Genomic DNA, 25,857 nt, shown 5'->3' with positions numbered 1-25,857 from the left:
CTTCTCTGAGCCTTAGTTACCTCATCTGTAAAATGGGGATTTAGACTGTGAGCCCCCTGTGGGACAACTTGATCACCTTGTATCCCCCCAGCGCTTAGAACAGTGCTTTGCACATAGTAAGCGCTTAACAAATGCAATTATTATTATTATTTATTGAGCACTCACTATGTGCAAGGGACTGTTCTAAGCACTGGGGAGGTTACAAGGTGATCAGGTTGTCCCCCAGGGGGCTCACAGTCTTAGTCCCCATTTTACAGATGAGGTAGCTGAGGCACAGAGAAGTGAAGTGACTTGCCCAAAGTCACCAGCTGACAATTGGCGGAGCCGGGATTTGAACCCATGACCTCCGACTCCATAGCCCGGGCTCTTTCCATTGAGCCACGCTGCTTCTCTAATGGCTGATGACTAATGGCTAGAGGCTGAGCCTGGGAGAGAGAGCCCACTGTTGGGTAGGGACTGTCTCTATACGTTGCCAACTTGTACTTCCCAAGCGCTTAGTACAGTGCTCTGCACACAGTAAGCGCTCAATAAATACGATTGATGATGATGATAATCCCAGCCCCACCACTTCTGCTGTGCAGCCTTGGGCCAATTCATTCATTCAATTCAATTGTATTTATTGAGTGCTTACTGTGTGCAGAGCACTGTACTAAACGCTTGGAAAGTACAATTTGGCAACAAATAGAGACAATTCCTACCCAACAACAGGCTCACGGTCTAGAAGCCAATCACTTCAATTCTTTGTGCCTCAGTTCCCTCATCTGTAAAATGGGGATTGAGACTGGAACTCTAGGCAGGACAGGGATTGTGTCCAACCTGATTTGCTTGTATCCACCCCAGTGCTTAGAACAGTGCCTGGCACATAGTAAGCGCTTAACAAATACCATCATCATCATTATTATTAAGGCCAGCAACAGCAGCAGAGATGCCAGGGAAGCCCCAAGGGGGTCAAAGCTTGAGGCTCCGTCAGCGTCCCCAAGCTGCTGGCTGACACTGGTCCTCCCTCCTCTGCTCAAGGACACTTCACTGTGTGCAGAGCGCTTAGTACAGTGCTCTGTGCACAGTAAGCACTCAATAAATACCACTGATGGATTGCCTTCACAACATCACTAAAATCCACTCTTTCCTCTCCATCCTCCTCGACTCCTGCATCAGCCTCCTCGCTGACCTCTCTGCCTCCTGCCTCTCCCCGCTCCGGTCCAGACTTCACTCTGCTGCCAAGATCAATCAATCTTATTTATTGAGCGCTTACTATGTGCAGAGCACTGTACTAAGTGCTTGGGAAGCACAAATTGGCAACATATATAGAGACAGTCCCTACCCAACAGTGGGCTCACAGTCTAAAAGATCATTTTTCTACAAAATCTTTCAGGCCATGCTTCCCTACTCCTCAATCAATCAATCAATCGTATTTATTGAGCGCTTACTGTGTGCAAAGCACTGTACTAAGCACTTGGGAAGTACAAGTTGGCAACATAGAGACACAGTCCCTACCCAACAGTGGGCTCACAGTCTAAAAGACCCTCATAGTCTCAAGACCCTCCAGTGGTTGCCCATCCACTTCTGCATCGAACAGAAACCCCTCGTCATCGGCTTTTCAGCCATCCATCCGCTGGCCCCCTCTTACCTCACCTCACTAGTCTCCTGCTCCAACCCAGCCTGCACACTCCACTCCTCTAACTCCAAACTACTCACTGCACTTCGATCTCATCTATGATCACCGTTGACCCCTTGCCCATGACCTGCCTGAATGCCCTCCCCCCATATCCTTTTATTTATTTTATTTTATTTTATTTATTTTATTTTGTTAGTATGTTTGGTTTTGTGCTCTGTCTCCCCCTTTTAGACTGTGAGCCCACTGTTGGGTAGGGACTGTCTCTATGTGTTGCCGATTTGTACTTCCCAAGCGCTTAGTACAGTGCTCTGCACATAGTAAGCGCTCAATAAATATGATTGATGATGATGATGATGATATCCTTCCCAGACTGAGCCCCCTCCTTCCTCCCACCTCCTCCCCCTCCCCATCCCCCTGTCTTCCCTCCTTCCCCTCCCCACAGCACCTGTATATATGTATATATGTTTGTACATATTTATTACTCTATGTATTTATTTTACTTGTACATATTTATTCTATTTATTTTATTGGTTTATATGTTTTGTTCTGTTGTCTGTCTCCCCCTTCTAGACTGTGAGCCCACTTTTGGGTAGGGACCGTCTCTATATGTTGCAAACTTGTACTTCCCAAGCACTTAGTACAGTGCTCTCCCCATCTTTGACCACTCTCCCCATCTTTGAAGCCTTATTAAAAATCCCAACTCCTCCAAGAGGCCCTCCCCGATTAAACCCTCTCCCTCTCTCTTCTCCTTTGCTTTTGTTCTTGGATCTGTGCCCTTTGGGCACTTAGTATTCACCACACCCTCAGCCCCACAGCACTTATGTCCATGTCTGACGTTTATTTATTTTACATTAATGTCCATCTTCCCCTCTCAACTGTAAGCTCCTTGTGGGCAGGGAACATATCATCATCATCATCATCATCATCAATCGTATTTATTGAGCGCTTACTATGTGCAGAGCACTGTACTAAGCGCTTGGGAAGTACAAATTGGCAACATATAGAGACAGTCCCTACCCAACAGTGGGCTCACAGTCTAAAAGGGGGGAGACAGAGAACATAACCAAACATACTAACAAAATAAAATAAATAGAATAGATATGTACAAGTAAAATAAATAAATGAATAAATAAATAAATCACGGTGTTGTGGATAGAGCCTGGGCCTGGAATTCAGAAGGTCATAGGTTTTAATCCCAGCTCTGCCACTTGTCTGTTGTGTGACCTTGGACAAGTCACTTCACTTCTCTGTTCCTCAGTTACCTCAATCAATCAATCAATCAATCAATCGTATTTATTGAGCGCTTACTATGTGCAGAGCACTGTACTAAGCGCTTGGGAAGTACAAATTGGCAACACATAGAGACAGTCCCTACCCAACAGTGGGCTCACAGTCTAAAAGGGGGAGACAGAGAACAGAACCAAACATACCAACAAAATAAAATAAATAGGATAGAAATGTACAAGTAAAATAAATAAATGAATAAATAAATAGAGTAATAAATATGTACAACCATATATACATATATACAGGTGCTGTGGGGAAGGGAAGGAGGTAAGATGGGGGGATGGAGAGGGGATCATCATCATCAATCGTATCGTGTCTCTCTCCACTTCAATCCATACTTCATGCTGCTGCCCGGATTATCTTTGTCCAGAAACGCTCTGGACATATTACTCCCCTCCTCAAAAACCTCCAATGGCTACCGATCAATCTGCGCATCAGGCAGAAACTCCTCACCCTGGGCTTCAAGGCTGTCCATCACCTCGCCCCCTCCTACCTCACCTCCCTTCTCTCCTTCCCCAGCCCAGCCCGCACCCTCCGCTCCTCCACCACTAATCTCCTCACTGTACCTCGCTCTCGCCTGTCCCGCCATCGACCCCCGGCCCACGTCATCCCCCGGGCCTGGAATGCCCTCCCTCTGCCCCTCCGCCAAGCTAGCTCTCTTCCTCCCTTCAAGGCCCTGCTGAGAGCTCACCTCCTCCAGGAGGCCTCCCCAGACTGAGCCCCTTCTTTCCTGTCCCCCTCGTCCCCCTCTCCATCCCCCCATCTTACCTCCTTCCCTTCCCCACAGCACCTGTATATATGTATATATGGTTGTACATATTTATTACTCTATTTATTTATTTATTTATTTATTTTACTTGTACATTTCTAGCCTACTTATTTTATTTTGTTGGTATGTTTGGTTCTGTTCTCTGTCTCCCCCTTTTAGACTGTGAGCCCACTGTTGGGCAGGGACTGTCTCTATGTGATGCCAATTTGTACTTCCCAAGCGCTTAGTACAGTGCTCTGCACATAGTAAGCGCTCAATAAATACGATTGATTGATTGATTGATTGATTGCCCAAAGTCACACAGCTGACAGTTGGCGGAGCCAGAATTTGAACCCATGACCACTGACTCCAGAGCCCGTGCTCTTCCCACCGAGCCGCTTCAAAGTGAAGTGACTTGCCCAAAGTCACACAGCAGACAAGTGGTGGAGCCAGAATTAGAACCCTGGGCCTTGTGACTTCCAGACCAAGGGTCTAGCCACTAAGCCAGTGCTTAACAAATATCACAATTATTATTATTATCATTATTATTATGACCAACTCTGTTGTACTGAACTCTCCCAAGTGCTTAGTCCAGTGCTCTTCACACAGCAAGAGTTCAAAAAATCCCACTGATTGATTGATTGATTTCCCACTCCCTTTCCCTTTCCAGGAACCCCGAGCCAGCCAGGAACTGTATTATTTCTCCAATCATTTCCTCCTTCTCTGGAACCAGCCAGCCAAGCATGGATGACGGGGACAGGGAGGGACAGGGAAGGGACAGAGATGGGCACTTGGATCTATTTGCATGGGGAGACGGGGCAAGGTCCGCTGGTCCTCAGGTGCCCGGGTGCCTCCTGTCATGTTCCTGAAGCCTTTGTGGCAGGGCACCGGAGTCACTGGGCCCAGACACAGGCCGGGCTGAATGTGTGTCTAGAGGGGAGGAGAGATTCCCACGGGGTTGGGCTTGGGGACATTTAACGGGAGATCAGAGATCGACTGTGACACTCTCTACCAGGTTGCCCCCTCTTACAGCACCTGGCTGCTCTCCTCCTCCAGCCCAGCCCGCATACCCTGCTCCTCTATTGTCAACCTACTCACTGCACCTTGATCTCATTTATCTCGCAGCCAACCTCTTACCCACATCCTGCTACTGAACCTGAAATTCCCCCTACACACCTGACAGGCCAACCCTCTCCCCACCTTCAAAGCCATCATAAAATCACACCTCCTCCAAGAGACCTTCCCCAACTAAACCCTCATTTCCCCTACTAGTCCTGTCTCTACTGGACTTTTTCCCTATAAGTACTTGATATTCACCTCTTCTCCAATCCCACAGCGTATACTTTCCAAGCACTCAGTACAGTGCTCTGCACACAGTAAATGCTCAATAAATACGATTGAATGAATGAATGAGTGAATATGTCCTATCCATGTATAATTTATTTCAATGCCCCTCTCCCCTTCAAGTCTGTAAACTCCTTGTGGGCAAGGATTGAGTTTTCAAACTCTGTTATCCTCCCCTAAGTGCTTAATGCAGTGCTCTGAGCATAATAAGTGCTCAATAAACACCACTGATTGATCGGCTGAATGTTGGGGGAGAGTCAGGGCTGGAGAAGGGAGAGTCAAGGGTGTAGGATAGTCCATGTTGGGTCATTGGGGAGAGTCAGGGATGGAGAGGGGAGAGTCAGGAGGGTTGTGTGGTCCTTGCTTCATCACTGTGGGGAGTCAGAGATGGAGAGGGGAGAGTTGGGGGGCTGTATGGTCCATATTCAGTCACTGGGGGAAGTCAGAGATGGAGAGGGGAGAGTCAGCAGGTGGCCAGTACAGTGCCTCTACACTCAGTTAGTTCAACGGGGGTGAGAGTATGGGGTGATAGGAAGGCAAAGATGCCCCCAAAGAGACAGTCAGGGGCCTCCAGGTCTCATCAAGTTGCCGAATTGTACTTTCCAAGCGCTTAGTACAGTGCTCTGCACACAGTAAGTGCTCAATAAATATGATTGAATGAATGAATGAATGAATCAAATGCATGAAGAGTCACTATGTCCATCACGCTGTGCCATTCTCTCTCTTTCTCCTTACTATTATTATTATGGTATTTGTTAAGCACGTACTGTGTGTCAAGCACTATTCTAAGCACTGGGGTAGATACAAGGTAATCAGGTTGTCCCACGTGGGGCTCACAGTCTTAATCTCTATTTTACAGATGAGGTAACTGAGGCACAGAGAAGTTAAGTGACTTACCCAAGGTCACACAGCAAACAAGTGGCGGAGGTGGGATTAGAACCTACGTCCTCTGATTCCCAAGCCCGTGTTCTTGCCACTAGGCCATGCTGCTTCTCTTTCCCCACTGGGCAAACTTACTGAGCACCTCCTGGGTGCAGTAATAGTACTTACTGAGCACCTCCTGGGTGCAGTGGGAGTACTTACTGAGCACGTCCTGGGTGAAGTGGTTGTAATAATGATGATGGTTAGGCACTTACTATGTGCCAAGCACTGTTCTAGGCACTGGGGTGGATACGAGGCGATCAGGTTGTCCCACATGGGGCTCACAGTCTTCATCCCCATTTTATAGCTGAGGGAACTGAGGCCCCCATTTTACGGATGAGATAACTGAGGCACAGAGAAGTGAAGTGACTTGCCCAAGGTCACACAGCGGACGTGGCCTAGCCGGGATTGGAACCCATGACCTTCTGACGCCCAGGCCCGGGCTCTAGCCACTAGGCCACACTCCTTCTCTGCCTTTCACCTCCTCTTCCTCCTCCCTTCCAAGTGCTGTGTCCTCCTGGGCTGGCACTTCTTCTCACCTTCCACCTTTTAGACTGCGAGCCCACCGTTGGGTAGGGACTGTCTCTATATGTTGCCAACTTGGACTTCCCAAGCGCTTAGTACAGTGCTCTGCACATAGTAAGCGCTCAATAAATACGATTGATGATGATGATGATGTCCAGGGAGGCCCAGGGCAGGGCAGGGGGCATCCAGCAAGGCTGGGGGCCCGGGTAGGCCCAGGGTGGGCCAGTGCGACCTTGGGCGGGGCTCCTTGGGGCTCGGCCGGGGCCCTGATGGCCTGTGGGCCAATGTCACCTCCCCGCCGGCCCCGTTAGACTTTGGACCGCGGCCGTACTTATACCCAGGCCGGTGGGGAGAGGCAGCTTCCTCTCCAGGGGCCCCAGGAGCTGCTGCCACTCCTGTCCCTGCCTCCACAGCCACGGCAACCATCACAACCACAACCGCCACAGCCACCACCGCCAACATCGCCACAGCTGCCGCCATGAGAGGCGTCTCTAGGCGCCTTCTGCTGGGCTTTCTAGCCTTGGCCATGGCTTCCTGGGGTAAGGAGCCGGACACGGGGCCGGAATCATGGACCTCCTGCCGGGGAAGGGGGCCTATCCTCTCCCCCTCACCTTCTTCCAACCACTTCCTCAACTTTCCTCTCCATGCTTTCCTCTCCCCTCCCCACTTTCTTCCCTTTTCTCCCTACCTCCCTCTACCTAATCAATCAATCAATCAATCAATCGTATTTATTGAGCGCTTACTGTGTGTAGAACACTGTACTAAGCGCTTGGGAAGTACAAGCTGGCAACATATAAAGACAGTCCCTACCCACAGTCTAAAAGGTGGGCTAATCTAATGATAAATGCCATCATTATTATTACCTCTCTTTCTCCCCCTTCCTTTTTCCCTCTTTTCCCTTTTCCTCCCTTTCTTGCCCTTATCCTTCATTCATTCATTCAATCGTATTTATTGAGCGGTAGCTGTGTGCAGGGCACTGTACTAAGTGCTCAGAAAATACAATTCAGCAAATAAGAGAGACAAACCCTGCCCACACCAGGCTTACAGCCTAGAAGGTGGGGAGACGGACATCAAAACAAGTAAACAAGCATCAGTATAAAAAAATGAAATTCTAGATCTATACATATTTACATAAGTGCTTTGGGGCGGTGGCCGGGGGAGGGGGGAAGGGCAAAGGGAGTGAGTGGAGGTGACACAGAAGGGGAGGAGCTGAGGACATTTTCCCCATTCTCTCTCTTCCTTTCTCCCCCTTCCTTTCTCCCCCTTCTCCCCTTTCCTCCTTTTATTGTCTTTCTCCCTCTTCCTTTCTCTGCTTTCTCTCCCTTTCCCCCTTTTCCTTCCCTCTCTCCCCATTCCCTCCTCCACTTTTGTCCTCTTTGATATATGTCTGTGATATGTACTGAGTGCTTACTAAGTGCAGACAGAGCACTGTACTGAGCACTTGGGAGAGTGTGCAATCAATCAATGAATCAATCAATCAATCGTATTTATTGAGCGCTTACTGTGTGCAGAGCACTGTACTAAGTGCTTGGGAAGTACAAGTTGGCAACATATAGAGACGGTCCCTACCCAACAGTGGGCTCACAGTCTAGAAGGAGGAGACAGAGAACAAAACCAAACATATTAACAAAATAAAATAAATGGAATAGATATGTACAAGTAAAATAAATAAATAAATAGAGTAATAAATATGTACAAACATATACACATGTATACAGGTGCTGTGGAGAAGGGAAGGAGGTAAGGCGGGGGGGATGGAGAGGCGGACGAGGGGGAGAGGAAGGAGGGAACTCAGTCTGGGAAGGCCTCCTGGAGGAGGTGAGCTCTCAGTAGGGCCTTGAAGGGAGGAAGAGAGCTAGCTTGGCGGATGTTGGGAGGGAGGGCATCCCTATCGACCCCAGTGCCTGGCACTTAGTAAGCACTTAAATATCATAATTATTATTAATATTATTATTATAACAGTGTTAGTCAGTCAATCGTTCTTATTGAGCACCTACTATGTGCAGAGCAGTGTGCTAAGCACTTGGGAGAGTATGAAGAAGCAATGTGTCTCAGTGGAAAGAGCACAGGCTTGGGAGTCAGAGGTCATGGGCTGTAATCCCGGCTCCATCGCTTGTCAGCTGTGTGGCTTTGGACAACTCGCTTCACTTCTCTGGGCCTCAGTTACCTCATCTGTAAAATGGGGATTCAGACTGTGAGCCCCACATGGGACAACCTAATCACCTTGTATCCACCCCAGCGCTTAGTACAGTACTATGTGTTAAGCACATAGTAAGTGCTTAACAAATGCCATTATTATTATTATGATATAACAATATAAGAGATGCATTCCCTGCCCACACCAAGTTTCCAGTCTAGAAAGGGAGACAGATATTTATGTAAATAAATAAATTACGGATATGTACGTAAGTACCGTGGGATTGGGAGGCGGGGATGAGTAAAGGGAGCAAGTCAGGGCAATGCAGAAGAGTGTGGAAGAAAAGGAAGAGGGCTTAGTCAGGGAAGGCCTCTTGGAAGAGATGGGCCTTCAATATGTCTTTAAAGGACGGGAGAGCAATCGTCTGTTATTTATGAAGAGGGAGGGTGTTACAAGCCAGAGGCAAGACATGAGTGAGACGTCAGTGGTGAGATAGATGAGATCGAGGTACAGTGAGAAGTTTAGTTTAGAGAAGTCAAGTGTTTGGCCTGGGTTGCAGTAGGAGAGTAGCAAGGTGAGATAGGAGGGGACAAGGTGATGGACAGCTTTAAAGCCGATGGTGATGGGTTTCTGTTTGATGTGGAAGTGGATGGGCAACCACTGGAGTTCCTTGAGGATTGGGGAAACATGTCCTGAATGTTTTTGTAGAAAAATGATCCAGGCAGCAGAGTGAAGTATGGACTGGAGTAAGGAGAGACAGGAGGCAGGGAGGTCAGCAAGGAGAATGATGCAATAATCAAGGCGGGATAGGATAAGTGCTTGGATTAGTATTATTATTATTAACATGGTAGTAGTTTGGATGGAGGGGACAAGGTGGATTTCAGCAGGTTTGTGAAGGTTGTACCAACAGGATTTAGAGAAGCAGCGTGGCTCAGTGGAAAGAGTACGGGCTTTGGAGTCAGAGATCATGGGTTCAAATCCCAACTCTGCCAATTGTCAGATGGGTGACTTTGGGCAAGTCACTTCACTTCTCTGGGCCTCAGTTCCCTCATCTGTAAAATGAGGATGAAGATTGGGAGTCCCCTGTGGGACAACCTGTTCATCTTGTAACCTCCCCAGCATTTAGAACTTTGCACATAGTAAGAGCTTAATAAATGCCATTATTATTATTATTATGGATTGAATATGTGGGTTGAATGAGAGAGAGAGGAGTCAAGGATGATGTCAAGATTGTAGGCCTGAGACAGGAAGGATGGTGGTGCCATAATAATAGTAATGATGATGGTATTTATTAAGCACTTAGTATGGGCCAAGTACTGTTCTAAACACTGGTAAATACAATCAATCAATCAATCGTATTTATTGAGTGCTTACTGTGTGCAGAGCACTGTACTAAGTGCTTGGGAAGTACAAGTTGGCAACATATAGAGACAGTCCCTACCCAACAGTGGGATCACAGTCTAAAACGGGGAGACAGAGAACAAAACCAAGCATACTAACAAAATAAAATAAATGGAATAGATATGTACAAGTAAAATAAATAAATAAATAAATAAATAGAGTAATAAATATGTACAAACATATATACATATATACAGGTGCTGTGGGGAAGGGAAGGAGTAAGATGGGGGGATGGAGAGGGTGATGAGAGGGAGAGGAAGGAAGGGGCTCAGTCTGGGAAGGCCTCCTGGAGGAGGTGAGCTCTCAGTAGTGCCGTGAAGGTTATCAGGTTGTCCCACATGAGGCTCACAGTCACGGAGACACCGAGAAGTTAAGTGACTTGCCCAAAGTCACACGGCTGACAAGTGGAGGAGCCAGGATTAGAACCCACAACCTCTGACTCCCAAACCCATCCTTTTTCCACTAAGCCACGTTGCTTCTCTCTATAGTGATGGGAAAGTCAGGAGGAGGACAGGGTTTGGATGGGAAGATAAGGAGTTCAGTTTTAGACATGTTGAGTTTGAGATGATGGCGGGACATCCAAGGTAAAGAAATCTTAAAGGCAGGAGGAAATGCAAAATTGCACAGAGGGTGAGAGTTCAGGCCTGGAGATGTAGATTTGGGGATCATCTGCATAGAGGTAGTAGTTGAAGTCATGGATTTGAACAAGTTCTCCAAGAGAAGTAGCCTGCCCTAGTGGAAAAAGTGTGGGCCTCAAAGTCCAAATGACCTGGGTTCTAATCCCCATTCTATCACTTGTCTGCTATTTGACCTTGGGCAAACTCATTCATTCATTCATTCAATCGTATTTATTGAGCACTTACTAGTGCAGAGCACTGTACTAAGCGCTTGGGAAGTACAAGTTGGCAACTATAGAGACGGTCCCTACCCAACAGTGGGATCACAGTCTAGAAGGGGGAGACAGAAAACAAAACAAAACATATTAACAAAATAAAATAAATAGAATAAGTATGTACAAATAAGATAAATAGAGTAATAAATACATACAAACATACATACATATATACAGGTGCTGTGGGGAGGGGAAGGAGGTAAGGCCGGGGGGATGGGGCGGGGGAGGTGAAATCACTTCACTTCTCTGGGCCTCAGTCCTTCATCTGTAAAATGGGATTGAGATTGGAAGCCCCATACGGGACAGGGACTGTGTTCAACTCGATTTGCTTGTATTGAACCCAGTGCTTAGCCCGGTGCCTGGCACCCAATAAGTGCTTAACAAATACTACAATTATTATTATTATTAGTAGTAGTAATCAATCAATCAATCCATCGTATTTATTGAGCACTTACTGTGTGCAGAGCACTGTACTAAGCGCTTGGGAAGTACAAGTTGGCAACATATAGAGACAGTCCCTACCCAACAGTGGACTTACAGTCTAGAAGTGTAGTAGTAGTAGTAAAATGGGGATTAAGACTGTGAGCTCCATGCGGGGCAGGGGCTGTGTCCAACCTGATTAGCTTGTATCTACCCCAGCACTTAGTACAATGTTTGGCACATAGGAAGTGCTTAACAAATACCACTGATAAAAAGGGAGTGGGTGTAGATGGAGAATAGAAAGGGACCCAGAACTGACCCTTGAGGGACCCCCACAGCTAGGGGGTCAGAGGCAGAAGAGGGGCCCGTGAAAGAGACTGAGAATGAGCGGCCAGAGGGATGGGGGGAGAACCAGGAGAGTGTCCGTGAAGCCAAGGTTGGATAATGTTTCCAGAAGAAGAGGGTGGACCAAAGTGTTGAAGGCAGCTGAGAGGTCGAGGAAGATTAGGATGGAGTAGAGGCTGCTGGATTTGGCAAGAAAGAGATCACTGGTGACCTAGAGAGGGTGGTTTCTCTGGAGTGAAGGAGATGGAAGCCATATTGGAGGGGGACAAGGAGAGAATTGGAGGAGAGGAACATGAGACGGCAGGTATAGACGACTCGCTTAAGGAGTTTGGAGATGAATGGTAGGAGGGAGTTGGGATGATAACTGGAGGGGGCTGTGGGACCAAGGGAGGGGTTTTTTAGGCTAGGGGAAACTTGGGCATGTTTGAAAGCAGTGGGGAAGAAGCCATTGGAGAGTGAACAGATGAAGATGGCAGTTGGGGAGACAAGAAGGGAGGGAGCTCTTAGAGAACATACAATCTACTGTGGGCAAAGCACTGTGCTGAGCACTGGGGAAAGGACAATGAGTTAGTAGGCACTATCTCTGCCCACAAGGCGCTTACAGTCCAAGGGGAAAGGACAGACATTGTCTTCATGGAATCCATCCTCTTCTGGTTTTCCTCATCTCTCTGGCCGTTCATTCTCAATCTCCTTCCTGGGCTCCTCCCCCCACTCCCATCCCCTAAATGTGGGGGTTCCTCAAGGGTCAGTTCTTGGTTCCCTTCTTTTCTCCATCTATACTCACTCCCTTGGTGCACTCATTTGCTCTCATGGCTTCAACTATCATCTCTACACGGGTGATATACTCAAATATACATCTCCTCCTGTGTTCTCTCTCCATCCCTCCAGGCTCTTATCTCCTCCTGCCTTCAGGGCATCTCCACCTGGATGTCCTCCTGCTGCTTAAAACTCAACACGTCCAAGACTGAGCTCCTCGTCTTCCCTCCTAAACCCCATCCTCTACCCGACTTTTCCATCATGTGGATGGCACTACCATCCTTCCCGTCTCACAAGCCCACAACCTTGGTGTCATCCTTGACTCCGCTCTCTCATTCACCCCGCATATCCAATCCGTCACCAAAACCTGCTGGTCTCACATTCGCAACATTGCCGAAATCTGCCCTTTCCTCTCCATCCAAATCACTACTTTGTTAGTAAAATCACTCATCATATCCCGACTGTATTATTGCATCAGCCTTCTTTCTGACCTCCCAACCTACTGTCTCTCCCCACTTCAGTCTATACTTCACTCTGCTGCCCGGATTATCTTTCTACAGAAACTCTCTGGGCATGTCTCCTCCCTCCCCACCCCTCACCCCTCCTGCCCCCAGGTCAAAAATCTCCAGTGGTTGCCTATCAACCCTCGTATCGAGCAAAAACTCCTCACTACTGACTTCAAAGCTCTCCATCCCCTCACCCCCTCCTACATCACCTCCTTTCTCTCCTTCTCCATCTCAGTCCACACACTCCACTCCTCTGCCACTACTAACCTCCTCACTGTGCCTCATTCTCACCTGTCCCACCATTGACCCCTGGCCCACGTCCTACCTCTGGCCCGGAATGCCCTCCCTCCTCACATCCACCAAACTAGCACTCTTCCCCCCTTCAAAGCCCTACTGAAAGCTCACCTCCTCCAGGAGGCCTTCCCAGACTGAACCCCCCTTTTCCCCTGCTCCTCCTCCCCTCCCCATTGCCCTGACTCCCTCCTTCTGCTCTACCCCTCTCCCTGCCCCCACAGCACTTGTGTAAATATGTACATACCCTCCTTCCTCTCCCCCTCTTCCCCATCCCTCCCACCCTACCCCCTTCCCCTCCCCACAGCACCTGTATATATGTACATATGTTTGTACATATTTATTACTCTATTTATTTTACTTGTACATATTTATTCTATTTATTTTATTTTGTTAATATGTGTTTTGTTTTGTTGTCTGTCTCCCCCTTCTAGACTGTGAGCCCACTGTTGGGTAGGGAACGACTTGCCAACTTGTACTTCCCAAGCGCTTAGTACAGTGCTCTGCACACAGTAAGCGCTCAATAAATACGATTGAATGAATGAATGAATGAATACATATTATTTTATTATTCTATTTTATTTTTCTATTTATTTTATTAATGTGTATATAGCTATAATTCTGTTTATGTACATTGACACTATTGATGCCTGTCTACTTGTTTTGTTTTGTTGTCTGTCTCCCCCCATCTAGACTGTGAGCCCGTTGTTGGGTAGAGATTGTCTCTATTTGTCGTCTATTGTACTTTCCAAGTGCTTAGTACAGTGCTCTGCACAATAAATACAATAGAATGAATGAATTTAAATAAATAAATTAATGATTTGGACATTAATGATCTGAGGCTGAGGTAAGCGCAATAGGACACAGAAGGAAGCTAGAGTAGGAGACAGAAATGACTCTCTGAACAGTTTCAATCAATCAATCATATTTATTGAGTGCTTACTGTGTGCAGAGCACTGTACTAAGCGCTTGGGAAGTACAATTTGGCAACATATAGAGACAGTCCCTACCCAACAGTGGGCTCACAGTCTAAAAGGGGGAGACAGAGTACAAAACCAAGCATACTTGCCAACTTGTACTTCCCAAGCGCTTAGTACAGTGCTCTGCACACAGTAAGTGCTCAATAAATCAATCAATCAATGGTATTTATTGAACACTGTATTAAGTGCTTGGGTGAGTACAATGCAACAGAGTTAGTAGCACGTTTCCTGCCCACTAGCAGCTTACTGTCTGTCAATCTGACCACCTGTCTGCCTGTCGGTCTTACTGATTGATTGCCTGTCCGTCCCTCTGTCTCCCCATTAAAAGTGCAAGCTCCTTGAGGGCAAGGAATGCATGTTTTACCTATCGTGGACCCCTCCAAACTAATCAATCAATCTGAGTTTACGGAGTGCTTACTCTGGGCTGATCAGTGAACCAAGTGCTTGAGAGAGTCAAATAGAGTGAGTAGACATGATCCCTGCCCTCAAGGAGCTGTTAGTTGTACTGTGTACAGAGCCCGGGAATGAGCGCCTGGGAGAGAGCAGAGCTTGGTACGGAGTCTAGCACTCACTAGAGGCTCAATAAACATTCCCCTTATGGATTGAAATCCTCCTCTAACCCAAACAATCCTAACTTTGACCGTTACTGTCACCTCAGCTCAGTCTTCAAGCACTACGATTGTGACCACCACTACAACCACAACTCCGACAACAATCACGACAACTTCTACAGACATAACCTCCAGTGCGGTCACAACTTCACCTGCAGGCAACATAACCTCTACAGCCGTAACCTCCAGTGCAGTCACAACTCCACCGGCAGGCAACCCAACCTCTACAGCCGTAACCTCCAGTGCCGTCACAACTCCAACTGCAGACAACACAACATCTACAGTCGTAACCTCCAGTCCACCTGCAGACAACACAACCTCTACAGCCGTAACCTCCAGTCCACCTGCAGACAACACAACCTCTACAGCCGTAACCCCCAGTCCAACTGCAGACAACACAACCTCTACAGCCGTAACCTCCAGTCCAACTGCGGACAACACAACCTCTACAGCCGTAACCTCCAGTCCAACTGCGGACAACACAACCTCTACAGCCGTAACCTCCAGTCCAACTGCAGACAACGCAACCTCTACGGCTGTAACCTCCAGTCCAACTGCAGACAACACAACCTCTACAGCCGTAACCTCCAGTGCGGTCGCAACTCCAACTGCAGACAACACAACCTCTACAGCCGTAACCTCAAGTGAGGTCACAACTCCAATTGCAAACACAACGACCCCTGATAGCACCACACCTGCAGGTGACGCAACAGCTTCCTGCCAGTCCCTGGCTCTGGTTTTGTCCCCAAGCCCCTGGAAAAAACTCCGGCCATGCAGGGCCCAGGAAGGGGAGGGGGGATCCCAGGAGGCCCGCTGTAGCTGAGACAGTCTCAATTCTGGAACATCTCTCCTTTCCCCTGAAAAGGCCCAAGGTGGGCTATGATAACCCGGCCCATCAGGGGTAGCAGGACATTTGGTCAGTCTGTGTCCAGCAGTCCCGCCGGACACTGGTGAAGTAGACCCCTCCCCAACCCCTATCCTGGCCACACGAGCTCTCCAGTAGCCACTGAGGCCAAAGCAGCATTTTCACAGGCCAGTGAAATGTGGGGTCCAGGCCCCGGGTGCTACCGGGGACTCAGGTGGGAAACGTGAGCGGAGGGTCCGGGTGCATCAATCCATCAACCATTCAGTGATATTTATTGGGCACCTACTGTGGGCTAAACTAAGCGCTTGGGGGAGGACAATACGATACAGAGGTAGACGATCCCTGCCCTCAAGGAGCTTCCAGTCTAGTGGATTGCAACAGTGCCGGGACAGTTCTTGGGGGTGGGGGGGAGCATTTCCATGGTGGGGAGAGGAGGGAATCAGCAGAAGAGGGGAAATGGTGGGGGAGGGGTCACAGCTGGAGGGAGACAGAAGACCCTTCTCAGTGCTCAGTGCTCAGTGCTCAGTTACTGAGAGCTCACCTCCTCCAGGAGGCCTTCCCAGACTGAGCCCCTTCCTTCCTCTCCCCCTCGTCCCCCTCTCCATCCCCCCCATCTTACCTCCTTCCCTGCCCCACAGCACCGGTATATGTGTATATATGGTTGCACATATTTATTACTCTATTATTTATTTTGCTTGTACATATCTATTCTATTTATTTTATTTTGTTAGTATGCTTGGTTTTGTTCTCTGTCTCCCCCTTTTAGACTGTGAGCCCACTGTTGGGTGGGGACTGTCTCTATATGTTGCCAACTTGTACTTCCCAAGCGCTTAGTACAGTGCTCTGCACACAGTAAGCACTCAATAAATACAGTTGATTGATTGATTGATTGATTGATTGATTGCTCCCCAGCCCTCTGGGCAACTCCCTGATCCTCTCAGGGTCCCCTTTTCCTTTTCGGTAGAAGGGGGCTGGGCTACCCTCTCCTGCGGCCCCAGAGGGGTGGCCAGGGCTTTCGGGACAGCAGGGGTGGAGCAGTCTGATTGGGGTCACTCCCAGGGAGGCAGAGTCATCGGGTCTCTCATTCATTCCTTCATTCATTCAATCAATCACATTTATTGAGCACTTACTATGTGCAGAGTACTGTACTAAGAGCTTGGGAGAGGACAATATAACAATAAACAGACAATTCCCTGCCCACGATGAGCTTACAGTCTGTAAGGAGAGACAGATAATAGAAATGAATAAACGACAGAGTGGTGTGGGGCTTGGAGGGGGGATGAAGAAAGGGAGCAAGTCAGGGGGATGCAGAAGGGAAGGGGAGAAGAGGAAAAGGGGGCTCAGTCAGGGAAAGCCTCTTGGAGGAGATGGGCTTTTAATAAGCCTTTGAAGGAGGAGAGAGTAATTGTCCTTTGGATTTGAGGAGGGAGGGAATTCCAGGCCAGAGGCAGGACATGGGCTGGGGGTGGTGGTAAACTGAAGGCCTGCCCCTGCCTGCTCTAGACTGTAAGCTTCCCCTCTTTAGAGCGGGGAATGTGTCTATTTATTGTTGCATCGGGCTCTCCCAAGTGTTTTGTACAGTGCTCTGCACAGTAAGCACTCAATAAATATGATTGACTGAGAGACTGCGGGTGGTTTGAAGGGCGTTGAAGGTGGCCAGACCAGGATGCCCCGCCGTACCACTCCCACCTCAGCCCCCTTCCCAGATAACATTTCTCTGGTCATTCTACCTCCCAGGTCAGGCTGACCCCTGCAATTTTATAGACTGTGGACAGGCCCTGTGTCAGAAATTGAACTCCACGGGTTTCTGCTTGTGTCCTGAAAGATTGTATTTCAAAAGTTCAACTTGTTATTCAGGTAAGCAGCGCCTTCCGGCCCCCATTCCCATCTTCTGCCTTTCCCCTCCCACTCCCGTTTCCCCCCAGATCTTCTCTTCTCCCTTTCCCCAGCATGGTATAGTGGCAACAGCCCGGGCCTGGGAATCAAAAGATCATGGGTTCTAATCCCGGCTCCACCTCTTCTCTGCTGTGTGACATTGGGCAAATCATTTCACTTCTCTGGGCCTCAGTTCCCTCATCTGTAAAATAGGGATTAAGACTGTTACCTCCCCCCGTGATCAGCTTGATTTTCTGGTATCTACCCCAGTGCTTAGTACATTGCCTGGCACATAGGAAGTGCTTAACAAGTATCGTCAAATTGAAGTAATATTTATTGAGCACCCACTGGGCATAAAGCATTTGGGAAGTAAAACAAAATGATAATAGCAGTAATAATAATACTGTCGCCCTCTCCATCCCCCCATCTTACCTCCTCCCCTTCCCCACAGCGCCTGTATATATGTATATATTTTTGTACATATTTGTTACTCTATTTATTTATTTATTTATTTTACTTGTACATATCTATTCTATTTATTTTATTTTGTTAGTATGTTTGGTTTTGTTCTCTGTCTCCCCCTTTTAGACTGTGAGCCCGCCGTTGGGTAGGGACGGTCTCTATATGTTGCCAACTTGTACTTCCCAAGCGCTTAGTACAGTGCTCTGCACACAGTAAGCGCTCAATAAATACGATTGATGATGATAATAATAACCATGGTATTTTTAATAGTATTTGTTAAGCGCTTACTCATTTACAGTTGAGGTAACTGAGGCTCAGAGGACTACATTCATTCATTCAATCCAGTCAACTGTATTTACTGAGCACTTATTGTTTGCAGAGCTCTGTACTAAGGGCTTGGAAAGTACCATTCAGCAACATAGACAATCCCAGACCACAATGGGCTCACAGCCTAGGAGGGAGGAGACAGACAATAAAACAAGTAAACAAGCATCACCAGCATCATTATAAATAAATGGAATTATAGAATATAGACATCATTAAAAAAAATGAATAGAATTATAATTATAGATATGTATGTATATACACAAGTGTTGTGGGGCGGGGAGGAGGACAGAGCAAAGGGAGCAAGTCAGGGTGATGGGGAGGGGAGGGGGAGCAGAGGAAAAAGGGGGGCTTAGTCTGGGAAGGCCTCCTGGAGGGGGTAAAATGTCTTAACCAAGGTCACACAGCAGACAGGTGGCAGAGCCAGGACTAGAACCCAGATCCTTCTGACTCCCGGGCCCAGCCTCTAGCCACTAGACACATTGTTTCTCAGGGTTGGGAGGAGGGGATGCTGAGAACTAATCAGAGAAGTCTTCCCAGAGGTGGTGGGGTGGTCAAGAGGGATTTGAATGCGGGGAGAGCTGGGGTCTTTATGCTGCAGGGAGGAAGGGAGGGAGGGAGGTCCAGGGCAGGGGAGCGGTGTGAGCGAGGGGACGGAGGTGGGAGAGGAATCAGGGAAGGCTTCCTGGAGGTGGTGGGGTGTCGGGAGAGATTTGAAGGAGGGGAGAGCTCTCTGCTGTGGGCAGGGAGGGAGGGAGAGAAGATCAGCCGAGAGAGAAGCGTGAGCGAAGGGAGAGTGCGGGGTGGCTGGGGGGTTGGGTGGGAGTAGAGAGGGGAGAAGGCGAGCAGGGGCCTAGGGGTCCCATGAGGAGCTGAGAGCCTGGGAGCCGACGGGGGGTCTGGAGGATGGGAGAGACGTGGGCTGGATGGTGCTTCACAGACACGGCCCAGTAGGCCACGGGGCCGAATGAAGACCAGAGCGGGAGAGTCTGGAGGCAGGGAGGCCACGGAGGAGGCCGGTACATAGTCCGGCCCAAACAGGACCGGACTCTGGTCCAGGCCAGGGGCAGCTTTGCGGGGGAGGAAGGGGTGGATCTGGAGAACGTGCAGGAAGGATCCATGGGGCTGAGTGGTTGGTTCATTCATCCAATCTTATTTATTGAGCGCTTTCTGTGTGCAGAGCACTGTACTAAGCACTTGAGAAAGTACAAGACAGCAATAAGCAGTGATATTCCCTACCCACAACAAGCTCACAGACTAGAGTGCGGGAGACGGACATGGATACAAATACATAAAATGACAGATATGTACATAAGTGCTGTGGGGCTGGGAGGGGGGAAGAGCAAAGGGAGCAAGTTGGTGAGCTGTGAGAGCTGAATCATCATCATCATCATCAATCGTATTTATTGAGCACTTACTATGTACAGAGCACTGTACTAAGTGCTTGGGAAGTACAAATTGGCAACACACAGAGACAGTCCCTACCCAACAGTGGGCTCACAGTCTAAAAGGGGGACAGAGAACAAAACCAAACATACTAACAAAATAAAATAAATAGAATAGATATGTACAAATGAAATAAATAAATAAATAAATAAATAGAGTAATAAATATGTACAAACATAGATACATATATACAGGTGCTGTGGGGAAGGGAAGGCAAAGCGTCATTCATTGATTCAGTCATATTTATTGGGCACTTTCTGTGTGCAAAACTACTAAGTGCTTAGGAGAGGACAATATAACAATAAATAGAGACATTCCCTGCCCACAGTGAGCTTAAGACCTAGAGAGTTGAGGATGATGCCAAGTTTGCAGGATTCTGGGGTGGGAGGGAGGAGGTGCCGTCCACCGAGATGGGAAAGTTATGGGGGAAGAATAGGGGTACGGCGGCGGGGGGACAGTGAGTAGTTCTATTTACTTGGAGGTGTCTTGGAGAGACATTCAGGCAGAGAGAGGCACTGGAGGTGAGAGGAGATGAGGGGTTATGGGATGAGAGATTGAACCATATTAATAACAAATGTCGTATTTGTTAAGCACCTACTTTGTGTCAAGCATTGTTCTAAGAAATAATAATTATAATACTAACTGTGGTATTTGTTAGGCACTTACTATGTGCCAGACACTGTACTAAGTGCTGGAGTGGATACAAGCAAATCAGGATGGACACAGTCCCTGTCCCACATGGAGATTACAGTCTTAATCCCCATTTTACAGATGAGGTAACAGAGGCCCAGAGAAGTGAAGTGACTTTCCCAGGGCCACATAGCAGACAATTGGTGGAGCTGGGATTAGAACCCGTGACCTTCTGACTCCCAAGCCCAGGATTTATCCACTATTCCGTGCTGTTTCCCCATGGAGTAGATACAAGATAATCAGATCAGACCCAGTTTCTGTCCCATATGGGGCTTAGAGAAGCAGCGTGGCTCAGTGGAAAGAGCATGGGCTTTGGAGTCAAAGGTCATGGGTTCAAATCCTGGCTACACCAATTCTCAGCTCTGTGACTTTGGGCAAGTCACTTCACTTCTCTGGGCCTCAGTTACCGCATCTGTAAAATGGGGATTAAGACTGTGAGCCCCACCATGGGACAACCTGATCACCTTGTAACCTCCCCAGTGCTCAGTACAGTGCTTTGCACACAGTAAGCACTTAATAAATGCAATTATTATTATTATTATTAACTTGAATCTACCCCAGTATGTAGTACAGTGCCTGGCACATAGCAAGCATTTAACAAATACTGCATTTAATTAACTAATTAATTAGTAAGCGTCAATAAATACCACTGATGGATTGATTGACCCTGCAGCCAGGAAACTCAGAATTCCTGTCCCAGCCCACCCCCTCAAATCTGAACCCTGTGACCCAAAGCCTCTTTTCCTTGTGGCTTCAGGATTTCCCTGCAGACAGGGGTTGGGGGTTGGGGGTGAGAAGCAGTGTGGGCTAGTAGATAGGACCCCAGCCTGGGAGTTACAAGGACCTGACTTCGAATCCCACTTCTCAATCAATCATTTATTGAGAGCTTACTGTGTGAAACCTCCAATGGCTACCGATCAATCTGCGCATCAGGCAGAAACTCCTCACCCTGGGCTTCAAGGCTCTCCATCCCCTCGCCCCCTCCTACCTCACCTCCCTTCTCTCCTTCTACTGCCCAGCCCGCACCCTCCACTCCTCCACCACTAATCTCCTCACTGTACCTCGCTCTCGCCTGTCCCGCCATCGACCCCCGGCCCACGTCATCCCCCGGGCCTGGAATGCCCTCCCTCTGCCCATCCGCCAAGCTAGCTCTCTTCCTCCCTTCAAGGCCCTGCTGAGAGCTCACCTCCTCCAGGAGGCCTTCCCAGATTGAGCCCCTTCTTTCCTCTCCCCCTCGTCCCCCTCTCCATCCCCCCGCCTTACCGCCTTCCCCTCCCCACAGCACCTGTATATATGTATATATGGTTGTACATATTTATTACTCTGTTTATTTATTTATTTATTTATTTTACTTGTACATTTCTATCCTACTTATTTTATTTTGTTGGTATGTTTGGTTCTGTTCTCTGTCTCCCCCTTTTAGACTGTGAGCCCACTATCGAGTAGGGACTGTCTCTATGTGATGCCAATTTGTACTTTCCAAGCGCTTAGTACAGTGCTCTGCACATAGTAAGCGCTCAATAAATACGATTGATTGATTGATTGATTGATTGATTGAAGGGCACTGCATTCATTCAATTAAATTTACTGAGCGCTTACTGTGTGCAGAGCACTGTACTAAGCACTTGGAAGAGTACAAGATAACAGAGTTGGTAGACACATTCCCTTGCCCACAACGAGCTTACAGTCTAGAGACGAGTATCAACTTGTCTGCTCTGTGATCTCGGGCGAGATACTTCTTTGGGCCTCAGTTCCCTCAACTGTCAAACAGGGATTAAGACTGTGAGCCCTACATGAGACATGGACTGTGTCCAGCCTGTTTAGAGAAGCAGCGTGGCTCAGTGGAAAGAGCACGGGCTTTGGAGTCAGAGGTCATGGATTCAAATCGAGGTCATGGATTCAAATCCCGGCTCCGCCAATTATCAGCTGTGTGACTTTGGGCAAGGCACTTCACTTCTCTGGGCCTCAGCTACCTCATCTGTTAAACAGGGATTAAGATTGTGAGCCCTACATGAGACATGGACTGTGTCCAGCCTGTTTAGAGAAGCAGCGTGGCTCAGTGGAAAGAGCACGGGCTTTGGAGTCAGAGGTCATGGATTCAAATCCCGGCTCCGCCAATTATCAGCTGTGTGACTTTGGGCAAGTCACTTCACTTCTCTGGGCCTCAGCTACCTCATCTGTAAAACGGGGGTTAAGACTGTAAGCCCCCCACGGGAACAACGTGATTACCTTGCGTCCTCCCCAGCACTTAGAACAGTGCTTTGCACATAGTAAGCACTTAATAAATGTCATTATTATTATTATTGTTATTATTAGTTTGTATCTACCCCCAGAGCTTAGTACAGTGTCTGGAACATAGTAAGTGCTCAACAAATACTGTGGGGAAAAAAAGGGAAAGCCAGGGGTGGGGAAGGGGGAGCCAGGATGGGGCAGGCTGGATATGGAGGAGAAGCAGCATGGTTTAGTGAATGGAGCACTGGCCTGAGAGTCAGAAGGACCTGGGTTCTAATTTTGGTTCCATTACATATCTGCTGTGTGACCTTGGGCAAATTACTTAACTTCCCTGTGCATCAGATGGCTCATCTGTAAAAAAGAGATAAAGAGTGTGAGCCCTATGTGGGGCAGGGATTGTGTCCGACCTGATTAACTTGTAGCTACCCCAGTGCTTAGAACAGTGCTTGGTACATGTTAAGTGCTTAACAAGTACCATAATTACTGTTATTATCTGCTCCGTTTTCAGGTAGAAGTTTCTCTGGAATGGTCAACATGGAATCAAATTATGACCCCAAGATCCACAATAAAGAGAGCAAGGAATATCAAGATCTCTTTAACACTCTGATGGAGTTTGTAAGTTTTCCTGTGGAATTTTCAGGTTTGGGGCAGCGTTGGTGGTTAGAACAGGATCAGCAGGGCTGGGCTGTGCTCGGAAAGTGGTCCATTGGCCCAGACCACCCTGGGCTCCGTCACCAATAGGGCATCAGGACACCAACACTTATGGTCAGGGGTGGACTGTCCAATCGCCCTTATTCTCCTTTCTCCATCCCTGACTCTCCTCCGGGACCCAGCATGGACCCCCCTGCCTCTCCCCTCTCCATCTCTGTCTCTCCCCAGTGACCCAGAACAGACCATCTAACCCCCCTGACTCTTCCCTCTCCATCCCTGATTCTCTCCAGTTACCCAACGCAGACCATCCAACAGACCTGACTCTCCCCTCTCCAACCCTGACGCTCCTCAGTGACCCAGCACAGACCATCCAACATCCCTGACTCTCCCCTGTCCATCCCTGACTCTCTCCAGTGACCCAGCACAAGACTGAATGTCAGAGAACCTGTATTCTAATCCTGGCTTGGCCCCTTGCCTCTTGTATAATCTTGGACAGGTCACATAACTTCTCTCTGCTTCAGTTCCCTCATCTGTAAAATCTAACAACCCATGGTATTTACTGAGCACTTTCTGTGTGCAGAGCATTGTACCAAGTGCTTGAAGGAGTGTAATATTACAGAATTGGCAGACATATTCTCAGTAACAATAATAATAATAATAATAATAATGGCATGTATTAAGCGCTTACTATGTGCAAAGCACTGTTCTAAGCACTGGGGAGGTTACAAGGTGATCAGGTTGTCCCATGTGGGGCTCACAGTCTTAATCCCCATTTTACAGATGAGGTAACTGAGGCATAGAGGAGTTAAGTGACTTACCCAAAGTCACACAGCTGGCAAGTGGCGGAGCTAGAATTTGAACCCATGACCTCTGACTCCAAAACCCGTGCTCTTTCCACTGCTTCTCAGTAGAGATCAGACCGCTGCTCTCCTTCCAAACTTGGACTCTGAGAGGCTTGTATGACAGGAAAGCGGGAGGCAGAGGGGCCCGGGGGCCAAAGATGAGGGTGAGCTGTCTAGGGAGTGGAGGCAACGAGTCTGGGGTGGAAGGAGAAGGTTCTGGGGGGCTGAAGGTGGGGGATGTGGGGGCCTGAAGGTTGGTGAGCTGGGGACAAAGAAGGAGGGCAATCTGACCTGGGGGTGAAGGTAGGGGGCTGAAGGTGGGGTTCCAGTTGAGTTGAAGGTGAGGGGTCAAGAGGAATAAAAGCAAGGGCTTTTGAGGTATTAAAGCAGGGGCCCTGTGAGCCAAACGTGGGGGTTCTGTGAGGTCAAAGGTCAGGGATGGCCTAGTAGATAGACCACAGGCCTGGAAGTCAGAAGGGCTTAGATTCTCATCCCTCTCCATCATTTGCCTGCTATGTGACCTGGGGAAAGTCACTTCACTTCTCTGGACCTCAGTTACCTCATCCCTAAAATGGGGACTGAGACTGTGAGCCCCATGTGGGACGTGGACCGTGTCCGGCCTGATTACTTTGTATCTACCGCAGAGCTTAGAACAGTGCCTGACACATAATAAGTGCTTAACAAATACCATTTTAAAAAGAAAAGGGGGACAAACTGTCAGGATGTGAAGGCAGGGGACCCAGAGCTTAAGGAGGGGACCCAGGGATGAAGGAGAGGGTTCTGGGGGGCTGAAAGATGGGGGAAGTGACAGTTTCGGTGGTTGAAGTTGGGGGGACATGGGGGGCCTGAAGGTGTGGAGGGGTCCAGAGGTATGAAATTAAGGCTCTTGTGAGCCCGTTGTTGGGTAAGGACCGTCTCTATATGTTGCCGATTTGTAATTCCCAAGTGCTTAGTACAGTGCTCTGCACACGGTAAGTGCTCAATAAATACAGTTGAATGAATGAATGAATGAGTTAGGCAGGGGGCCCTATGAGCCAAAGTGAGAGTTCTGTGGTCAAAGGTGGGTCCAGGGGCAAAGGAGGGGGGACAACTGTCCAGGGGATGAAAGTGGGGGGCTAAAGAATGAAGGAGGGGGACCCGAGGCAAAGGAAGGGGGCCAGAGGCGAAGGAGGGGGACCAGGGCAAAGGAAGGGAGTGAGTTGTATCGAGGGGCCCAGGGCAAAAGGAAAGGGGCCAGGGGAGAGGGAGAGACTGAAGGTGAGGGACATGGGGGCCTGAAGGTCGTGGGTTTGGGGGGCAGCGGGAGTGAAAGCAAGGGGTCCTTGGGAGTGAAGGTGGGGAGTCCAGAGGGGTTTCTACAGTGAATGCCATTTTTCATCTCTCACAGTTTGTTGCTGCGTTCAAAAATGAGAGTGATTATGGACAGACAGTGATTGTGAAGGTGGAAACAGTCAGGTGAGTGTGCAAGCAGGTCTGGGAGGGTTTGAGGGGGTGTGGGGTGTCAGGTAAGTGTGCAAGCAGATCTTGGGAGTGTTTGAGGGACTGTGGGGGTGTCAGGGGAGTGTGCCAGCAGGTCTGGGAGTGTCTGTGGAAGTGTGCGACTAGGTCTGGGAGTGTCGGTGGGGTGTCCGATCAGTGTGCAAACAGGCCTGAGCATGTCTGTAGGGGTGTGGAGGGGTCAGGTGAATGCA

The 25,857-nt window shown here is 48.5% G+C and overlaps 1 protein-coding gene across 1 annotated transcript in view; it reads left to right on the top strand.

The window, feature by feature from the left end:
• Positions 1-25,625, top strand: part of LOC119932558 (uncharacterized protein PB18E9.04c-like) — a 44,503-nt gene extending 18,878 nt beyond the window's left edge. The window contains exons 4-8 of the mRNA XM_038751892.1: positions 6,854-6,979; positions 14,827-15,480; positions 17,382-17,501; positions 23,182-23,288; positions 25,554-25,625. Coding sequence (XP_038607820.1) covers positions 6,854-6,979; positions 14,827-15,480; positions 17,382-17,501; positions 23,182-23,288; positions 25,554-25,625 — 1,079 coding nt within the window. The remainder of the gene's footprint in view (positions 1-6,853; positions 6,980-14,826; positions 15,481-17,381; positions 17,502-23,181; positions 23,289-25,553) is intronic.
• The last annotated feature ends 232 nt before the right edge of the window (positions 25,626-25,857 follow it).

Source organism: Tachyglossus aculeatus, chromosome 1 (assembly GCF_015852505.1).
Source record: "Tachyglossus aculeatus isolate mTacAcu1 chromosome 1, mTacAcu1.pri, whole genome shotgun sequence".
Lineage (NCBI taxonomy): Eukaryota > Metazoa > Chordata > Mammalia > Monotremata > Tachyglossidae > Tachyglossus > Tachyglossus aculeatus.
This window is presented reverse-complemented; position numbering and strand designations above follow the sequence as displayed.